Genomic DNA, 9976 nt, shown 5'->3' with positions numbered 1-9976 from the left:
CCCGGGACCATATCTTGCCATGAGACCTACAATAATAGCGTATTCCTTGTATGGGGAATTCGCTAAAAGCAAATAAAATAGGAAACGTCGGGTTAACTTATAAGTACAATTAATTCCTTTGACCGTAACTCACTTTTTAACAAATCCTCGCTCTTATTCTTTACCTTCTCAGTTACAAAATAGAAGACGATTCCTAAAGATCTTAAGAGATTGCCAACACCCACGTTTAAAGTCAGTATAAACCTGTGATGAAACTGTCAATACTTCTCTGTAATTTGTCATGAATACTGATATTTGTCAAACTGACACAACCATATTCTCTTGGTTAAGGAGATTAATGAGACTGTCAACATACAGCAAAAGCCGTCATTTAACCTGTAATTATTTCAATGTCTAACACACATTGGCAAACTGTCACATCCTTATTCCCTTGGTTAAGGAGACGAATGAGACTGTCAACATACAGCAAAAACCGTCATTTAACCTCTCGATATTTCACTGTATAACACATTTGTCAAACTGTCACAACCATATTCCCTTGGTTAAGGAGATGAATGAGACTTAACTTAAGAGAATGTCAACATACAGCAAAAGCCGTCATTTAACCTGTTGATATTTAACTGGCTAAACAAATTTTGTCAAATGCCACCTCTGTAATCAATGTTAAATAGAAAGTTGAAAGATGTACAATATAATTTCAACTATTCTCTATAATTAGCCTAACTATTCGCTACTAACACGTGAAATATTGAAAGATTCATTACAGATGTTTATTGCCTCCACATTCGAGTGTTACAAGTCTTTTGAGCACTTGCCATGCATGTCTGTAGCAGAATGAATAGGGTTGTGACAATTTGACAAATGTGTTAGCGTGCTAGACAGTGAAGGATTGACACTTTCATTGAAGGCTTTTACTGTCTGCCAGTGTGAATATGACGGTATTTGAGCATCTGTCATCTTTCTGTCCAACAGTGGTTTACAGATGTGACGTAGTGAGACATGTGCTAGACAGTGAAGTATTGACACGTTCATTAGAGATTTGTATGTCCCCCAGTATGAATGTTGTCGATATTTAAGGGGATGGAAGTAGTTTTAACCGTAGGTGGCACGGTATTACCTAGACCCAGGACCCCCAGGATAGTTGTCCGTTTTGATGTTCGCAGAGGGCAAAAACTTTATTTGTTCAAATGTTTATACATTTATTGTCTTTACCAACATCGTGTTCAGCTTAAAATTAAATAATTTTTTACATAAAGCGTTGTAGTACAATTCAATGTTACGGAGAAAGTTTTAAAAAGCTTTTCATCAAAAGTGCGAACGTTACTTTTATCTCTTTAGGAGTACATTCTCTTTTTCGACCCCCAAAACATTATGTTTTACAATATCTTTCTGTACTAATTTGTAAAAATAAAAATAAATAATCTTAAGCGTTTGTTGTTTTCTTTTACACCTATAGAAACTTATTGTAGTTCGCTTGGTCGCTTGGTTGTTTGAAAATTTATTTATTTTAACCTTTACTGTTGATATTGGGTTAAACCACATTTTACCTTCAACGTAGCAGCAAACCTAAGCACTCTTTAAATCTAATGTTATTAAATTAGGAATAAATATCATATCTTGTCAGTGGGGGTATTATGTCTTGGCAATTATTACCACTCTAATCCCTCTATTTAGAGTAGGATGACAAATGCTTAACAGCTGTCACCACACACACTGGGGGACAGTCAAGCCCTCCAATGAACCTGTCAATTTATAATTATTAACGTTTCTAAGGTAATGCACTCTAATCTTGCTGTTACAAAGGAGGGTTACAGATTCTCGAATAATACTTAGATACTTAAAACTAAAATGAAAACCATACGAAGCTAGGTTTTTTAAGCCAAGTATGAAGAAGATGAGTGTAGGATAAGTGGCGCAATCTTGTAGTCTTGTTACTGACTAAGGCTGTCATGTTTCTTAGACATGACCGTTAAATAACCATAATGTTGAATTATATAAATATAAATACTGACAACGTTTGCACCTACATGCAGTAAAAGTCTCAAATGAACCTACCAATACTTCTAATAACCTAGATCAACTACTGTTCTCTCAATACAGTACTTCTTAATTCGTGTATCTAAAGCATCACACTCTAATCCTTCTGTCACAAAGGTGGGTGTCAAATGCTCAAATACTGGCGAAAGTATGCGTATAAAAATTATTTTTTCTTATTTTCGACCCCCAAAACATTAAGTTTTTGCAATTTATCTCTTGACTTATTTGTAGACATAAAAACAGTTAAATTACCTGATGTCGCCTAATGGTCCAAGTTTGTTGGTAACTTGTTTATGTCAAATATTTGGTCCGGAAACAAGGAAATACCACAGCAGCAAAATTGAAGTTTTTCATTCATATTCAGACACTGACAGTATTCACGCTGGATACAGAAACCCCCTTCAATAAACCCGTCAAGATTTTACTCTCTACAAAAAAATTCAAAATTGTTTGGTAGTTTGTGATAGGCATCCTGTGGGGCAGATATGATCGGTAGATGCTTAATACTGATAATATTCACACTGTAAGACAGTAAAACCTGAAGTGAACATGTTAATACTTAACTTATAAACACCTTTTGTGTTTACCCCCAAAGTTTCTTTTGTTACAATGACGAAAGACATGTGCAAACATGTCGGGTAATACTTGTCCTGGGTTATTTTACCTGTTATAATCTCACCTTTTTCTGTACGTCCAAACAATTACCTTTCTAACCAATCTGTATCAGAGGTGAATTACAAATGCCTTTGAAATTGGTAAAACCTTTACCCAGAGGCATTAAACCCCATTGTAAATTACTAAGACTTGACATGTTAACATTTTAATAACACTACCTAATTCCCTCTGTTTCAGACATGGATGACGGATGCTCACAAGAATGGCAACAGTCGCGTTGGGAGGCAGTAGAAACCTTGAATGAAACAGGCAACACATCAGTCTCAAACGTATCCGTTCATTCCGTCATCCCCTTGAAGACCTCCATAGTCATAACTACGACCTCTTTCCTCATATTGTTCTGCGTTGTGTCCTTGGCCGTTAACATTGTCATCATCAGCTCCGCGTGTTTCGTCCGCAATAAGATCCTTCCTACTCTCTACATCAGTTTGAGTCTCGCAGGCGCAGACACTTTCAGTCTCTTCCTTTACGCTCTTGGTCTAGTTCTCTTCACCCTTCTCCCTAGAGGCTTTGGTGTGGTGTTCAACACACCATGTTTCTTTCTCCTTGTCGAGACACTACGGATGGGGGCGATCCTGACGACAATTTTCCACCTAGCGGCGCTGGCTGGAAACCACTACATGGGGATTTTGAAACCCCTGAAATACCCGGTGTATATGACCAGACGGAATGTGCGCTGTGTGGCGATTCTTCTGTGGACCATTCCCTCTGCGTTGTTACTCATCAAGGTTTTCTATATTGAAAACACGCTTGGAGAACCATGCACGGCTGAGTAAGCATGTGTTTTATTCAAGTAGATTTCGAGTAGTTGACAGATTATTGGAATTGTCTTTAGTTATAAAACACTGGTAGCTTTCAAGTGATCTACACCTATACAGTGTCAATTTATTAAAACAACATAACTGACAAACAACTGATCAATTTTAGATTTTTTTCAAAATTGAAGAGGTAGATCAGTGCATAAATAAGATAAGTAGATGTTTCAATTTATAGTAATTTATTTAGAAATATAATATATTATAGTATTTTGAAGTTTTAAGCCACAGTTGGTATTCAAGGCTATTTTGTTGCAGATTAGGGATAATTCGTCACGTCATAATTCACATAGACAACTAGTTTATCTTGAACAAAATACACAAAGTTTTGACGTGTACGTTTTTTATGATTAAAAGCAAACCTTTACTCATTTTGTAGTTTATTTGCCTTGTGTTGTGGGTGGAATCGCTTGTCCTAATTAAAGCAAATAAAATTCAGTTTGGATCCGTTAGGATACAGTAAAGTTTAAAATTACTGTAATTTGTTCACGTACTCCTATAATTCCACGCCTTAATAAATAATAGCTTATTCCCTATAGGGGAAATTCGCTAAAACCGTATGACTTGCAAACCTTTTAGAAGTGTTATTCATTATTCCCTTATTCAACGTGTGAATTTTATAATCCACATTATAAACAATAAAGATATATTTTTTTTTTATAAACCCCAACAACAAATTTAGAAAACCAGTCCCAAATGGCAAGCACAATGGTGAGCATAATATGTTCACTTGTTGACATTGTATGAATAAAATCTTTTTCGGAAGTTATCCTTTGACCGATGATCAATGGAAGGATATTCCAAATGATCGTTCTATGTGCCTTATAGGGAAAGGAAATCGTTATTGCTTTAAGTTCCACTGTTTATTGCATGAGCTAAGATGTTTCAAGTTTTTGTGCAAGTTTTTAAGCCACATCTAGAAACTAAAAAAGATCGCTTTAACATCCAGAACATTAAATAAAGCTATATTGATTTGCTTTATGCAATAATATTTTCATATCTTTAATACATTCACACAGTCCTAATCAATTCAAAGCTAAATAACATCCAAAAGAAATAAGTGATTTTTCCTAAAGCTATATTGACTACCTCATAGGCCTACATGTAATAACTATAGGTTTACCTTGATTTTATTTCACATGGTGCCGATCAACCGGTTTCTAGGCCTATGTATTCCCTTATTTCCTTTCAATTACATCATGCATTTTAAAACAATTGAAACACATTTTAACAACAAAATTATTATCATTAAAACCTAGACCTTATACACCAAAAGCCTAATAGGTGGTATTATAATTGGTATTGGCCATTTTACATAAACAGTATTGGTTCTATATTATTTCATGTAATATGTTAGGTCCTCCAAATATATGGTTAAATGGCAAATGAAAACACTAAATAAATAAATTAAAATTAACTCTGTCACATTACATTACTTATCTGTATCTTTATTTTCAGTTTTCTAATAACGAAGGAGTTTCGGATGACTTTCGCAATACCACTCTTTACAACCCTTGGGCTCATGATGTTTATATACTGTCACATATATGCATTGGTTGAAAAAAGGAAAAAGACAAACCACATCAAGCTATGCTCAAAGCCTGGAAGTGTGAATCGCAGACATCAACGCAACCAAAGTAGCAACTCCATAACTAGAAGTCAGGTGGGTATCCGTAACTAGAAGTCAGGTGGGTATCCATAACTAGAAGTCAGGTGGGTATCCATAACTAGAAGTCAGGTGGGTATCCGTAACTAGAAGTCAGGTGGGTATCCATAACTAGAAGTCAGGTGGGTATCCGTAACTAGAAGTCAGGTGGGTATCCATAACTAGAAGTCAGGTGGGTATCCATAACTAGAAGTCAGGTGGGTATCCGTAACTAGAAGTCAGGTGGGTATCCGTAACTAGAAGTCAGGTGGGTATCCTTAACTAGAAGTCAGGTGGGTATCCATAACTAGAATTCAGGTGGGTATCCATAACTATAAGTCAAGTAGGTATCCATAACTAGAAGTGAGATGACTGAGTAAAACTTATGTCCATAAATATAAAACACGCAGTTGAATTTTCTTTCAACTGTATATAGCAACATCACAACCTATAGAAGGTGCTTAAATATTATATTCATAGATATTTAGTGGATAAATGTTGAATATCCATGTATTGTAGTATTTTTATAAAAACTCAGATACCTACTGTATGACTACTATGCACTCTAATTATTGACAAAATTAGCAACCCATTGTTTCTACACAAGCGAACGGGATATTTAGCTGTAGAATGTAGACTGCGACCATGTAAGGAATGCTTCTGTCGCATGCATCACTGGAGCATAACCTATTTGATGTAACACATTTGATCTATTGTAATACACCTGGATTGATTGTTTGGCACTGAACTTTGATCAGCCAAGTGTTACTAAACTATCGTTAATTAACAATTCAATTACAGTATTATTAATAGTTAACAAGTTCGTCGTTAGTAATTGGTGCACATGTGTTCAAAATTATGTAATTTCATGTTTGAATACACACTTAGGTCCCGAACCAGGGTATTTTGTTATTTTTACATTTTCGTTATTTATAAATTTATCGATGAAGTGTTCGTGCTTTTGGTCAGTATCAATTCACAACATTTATTACCATATGTTACAAATAGCAAGATTGTTTACTTTTTGTTGTCAGTTAGTTATTACATGATTAAAGTCAAGTTTCGTTTTACTAAGTTGTACTTTTTAATTGTATAAGTGAATATACTTCATTGACGACGAGGAATTCGAACTCACACAATGCCGAGACGACATCAAGACGATCCAGGTACCGATCAAGTTCGTAATGAAAAAAGTATTAGTAATTTTAAATGTGACTTGTTCGACCCGGACACAGTAGAGATTGATGTGTGGCATATTAAGTTTACTACAAGTCTTAAACTCAATGGAATTAACGATGACGAAACCAAACGCTTACTATTCATAAACTCTTTGAGTACTAATGTGTTAAGCACACTGGTTAATCTTTGTAGACCTAATGATTTAAATGACTTTAAGTATGAAGAACTTTTTAAACTGTTGTTGGACAACTTTAAAACTAAAAAAATCGCTATTGCGGAAAGAGTCAGGTTTTTTTCACTCCGTCAGGGCTGCGAGAGTCTGACGGAGTTTGCCAATGTTTTGAGGCATAAAGTAAATGATTGTCAATTTCCCATTCAATTTTTCCAACAAGCACTTGTTACCGCTTTTGTAATGGGAATACGTGACAACAATATAAAATCCAAACTCATGGAGAAGGATTATGAAACGTTCTCAGAAGTCGTTAACGTAGCTAATTCTCTTTTCTCAGTAAAAGATGCTTTATTAACTAGTTTTTCTCAGAGGGAATATTGTAACGTTATATCTCCAGGACCATGCTTTATATGTGGTGGTAAACATCTTAAAAGGAATTGTAACATCAAAAATCCAATACGTTACAAATGCGGGAGTAGGAATCACATAACTAGAATATGTAAAACGGGGCAAGTGAAGAAACAACACCTTAGGAGCAACATTGTTGAGAATGGTCCAAAGTCAAAGGAAAGGAGTAACGTTGTTGATAATGCTGTAACTAGCTATAGTGACACGAACTCTTTGGGAGGAATACAGGACATTCATTCAATCGGAAAGCAGGCAACTTTTTACCCGATACTTAATCTTAACATCTTACTCAATAACCAGATCGTAAGGATGCAGTTTGATACAGGTAGCTGCGCATCAATCATCTCAGATCATACTTGGAAACAGATAGGAAAACCAAACCTTCTGTTAAGTAAGCAGAATTTTACTTCATTTACGGGCAATTGTGTTAAACTTCTTGGTGAGATGGATGTAGAAGTTGCTTTCGCAAACGTTAAAACGAAACTCAGAGCTTTTGTTGCTTCGGGTGTCAAACAAAATATTTTGGGAAGAGATTGGATTTTACCTTTATTTCTCCACAAAATATCACTTTCCGATTTGCAAAGGATATGTTCAGAACCGTATAAACAAACCTTACAAGTAGAAAATACGGATCAACAACCTGCCAAACTTGTAGATGAGTTTTCTGACGTTTTTCAACCCAAAGAAAATAAATGTTCAAAGACAACAGCTTATTTGTACTTAAAAGAGGGCGCTACACCAGTGTTTAAAAAGGCAAGGCCTGTTCCTTTAGCTTTAAGGGACAAGGTTAAAGAAGATAAAACAAAAGAGAAAGAGAATAAAGAAGAAGCAACTGAAGCCACTACTAGCCTTAACTTCAAAATAAATGAGCCTGTGTTTTGGGTAGAAACTAGAAACGGAAATGTTGTGTGGAAACCCGGAGTAATCTTGAAGAGACTAGGGCGAAACGTTTGGAAAGTTGAAGGTAACAATGGAAGAACCTTTAAAAAACACGCCGACCAACTAAAACATAAAAACCTTCTTGAAGACAAGGACAGTAGTTCAATCTCGGCGAGAAGGTGAAGTGTTCGTGCTTTTGGTCTGTATCAATTCACAACATTTTTTACCATATGTTACAAATAGCAAGATTGTTTACTTTTTGTTGTCAGTTAGTTATTACATGATTAAAGTCAAGTTTCGTTTTACTAAGTTGTACTTTTTAATTGTATAAGTGAATATACTTCAATCGATAGTAATATAATGCACAACTTATTATTAATCCGATTTAAAATGACACCCTCGAAACTAGGTGATATCAACATTGTTTTTGGAAAATGTAAGAATTCCTTTTGATCATTTATTGTTGGCTAAAATTTACTTTCTTAGACCACGTTTAAAAAATATACTAAATATTCAATGTTGTCTTTCGCTATTTAATTAAATCTGGACATTTTCAAGTAAACAATCTGAATTACCCTGTCAGACAATTTATAACTTTTCTTGAAAATCTCTATTAATGGCTTAACTTTATCAAGGTAAGCAGCTCACCTACTTCATTTAGGAGGATTATGTTTGAATCGAGAGTAATACAAATACATATATTTACTACTTTTTTGTTTTATTTTAGGTGAACAAGAAGGCCATTGTGACCACACTGATGATTCTAGGCTCCGTTATCTTTGGCTGGGTCCCTGCATTCGCGTACTTCGTGCTTTTCTGCAAGGATTGTTTATTTTGTGAATACTGGAAACTTGGAACGCTCAAGGAGCACTTCATCCTCGTTATAATTAACTTCCTTATGATCTCGAAAACTGCCACAAACAGTTACGTTTACGCTTGCCGTATGAAAGAACTGAAGGTGAGTTTAATACTTAAAGCTCCAATAACTTCCAAAAATAAAAGTATGTTATTCGTTTAGAAACTCAAAAAATTGAGTTAAAGCTATATTTTTTTACTATTTAGGTTTTGTGGGTGATGTGGAAATTATTTAATAGTTTTATGAGGAATTCTCGCAATATTTGTTTGTTTTAAAAAACCTACCACCTTGCTACTAGCAACTGATTGAGCTTACATTAAGTGGAGGGTTAGTCGTTAAAACCTTAACACGCCTTGCTATGCTGTCTTTTAAAATCTAAAAGAACAATGTCTGGTAAATACAACTTAGATACAGCTTTAAAAAATCAACATTTTGAAAAATCAGCTTGTTTTTGTTAAACTACTTTTTTAAAGAAAAGAAAACCACTATATGCAAAGTTAAATCTGTAACAGTTCATTAGTCTTAAGGATCTGCATGTTTAACTATGGTAAATTGATCTCCTCAAACAAATGTATTCTTTTCCAGCTGGCTTTGAAGGGAATGAGGAAGCAGTCGTTGAAAATGGCTCGGTGACGAACAATAAACACACGGTCTGAAAACGACACAACTGTGCTATGAGACACTCAAACCAAACAGTGAAACACTACACTATAAAACAGCAACGATTGTTTCAATTCAAGACAGCAATGTAAAAACATTTCAATGCATCGCCTCTGTGAAGCATTTCACAGCGGAACTGACATGTCTACAAAAGGAGCTCATAAATCTGTAAACCTTCCTGACCATATTTGAGCTGTTGTGGATCCCTAAGTGACAGCACTAAGAAGTTCTCATAACGACGGGTTCATACTCAAAACTGTGAATAATTTATAAATAAGTGTTGCAAAGTTTTAAATTTCGAAGAAAAGCTTAACTGCTTTCATAGTGAAGACACAACTTTGAAGCATTTCTAATCAGGTGGTTGAGTGGAAGATTTGTTAATGTCATACCATAAATTTTAAATATGGATGATATGACGCCCCAACCACATTTTTATTGAATTATTTTATAGTATAAATGTTTAAAACCCCTTTAAGTATTACATCGTTTTCCAAAGCATATGGTCCCTATGAGAATTCAATTTTATAAACATGAAGTACTCAAGGAATAAACATGACGTATTTAATTCTCCCTGACAAAAACTTAAAATTTTAAGATAGGGGCGTTTCACGATAGTTTAACATTAATAATCAGTTGTTTATTTATTATTC

At 34.8% G+C, this 9976-nt stretch overlaps 1 protein-coding gene across 1 annotated transcript; it reads left to right on the top strand.

The window, feature by feature from the left end:
• The first annotated feature begins 2891 nt into the window (after positions 1-2891).
• Positions 2892-9360, top strand: LOC129005766 (octopamine receptor beta-2R-like). Its single transcript, XM_054434776.1, has 4 exons — positions 2892-3484; positions 4986-5190; positions 8538-8768; positions 9252-9360. The coding sequence occupies exons 1-4, from the start codon at positions 2892-2894 to the stop codon at positions 9297-9299; spliced, it is 1077 nt and encodes a 358-aa protein (XP_054290751.1). The 3' UTR covers positions 9300-9360.
• Positions 9361-9976: the final 616 nt, after the last annotated feature.

This window comes from Macrosteles quadrilineatus, unplaced genomic scaffold, assembly GCF_028750875.1.
Source record: "Macrosteles quadrilineatus isolate MER2022 unplaced genomic scaffold, UCM_ALF_1.0 Scaffold_32__1_contigs__length_1466915, whole genome shotgun sequence".
NCBI lineage: Eukaryota > Metazoa > Arthropoda > Insecta > Hemiptera > Cicadellidae > Macrosteles > Macrosteles quadrilineatus.
Note: the sequence above shows the minus strand (reverse complement) of the source record. Positions and strands in the feature narration are given on the sequence as shown.

Bases quoted from the DNA above. Each gene is read 5' to 3' on its own strand.
- LOC129005766 (XM_054434776.1), top strand. From the start codon at position 2,892: ATGGATGACGGATGCTCACAAGAATGGCAACAGTCGCGTTGGGAGGCA. The intron at 5,191-8,537 runs GTGGGTATCCGT...GTTTTATTTTAG, and splicing joins ACTCCATAACTAGAAGTCAG to GTGAACAAGAAGGCCATTGT. The intron at 8,769-9,251 runs GTGAGTTTAATA...ATTCTTTTCCAG, and splicing joins GCCGTATGAAAGAACTGAAG to CTGGCTTTGAAGGGAATGAG.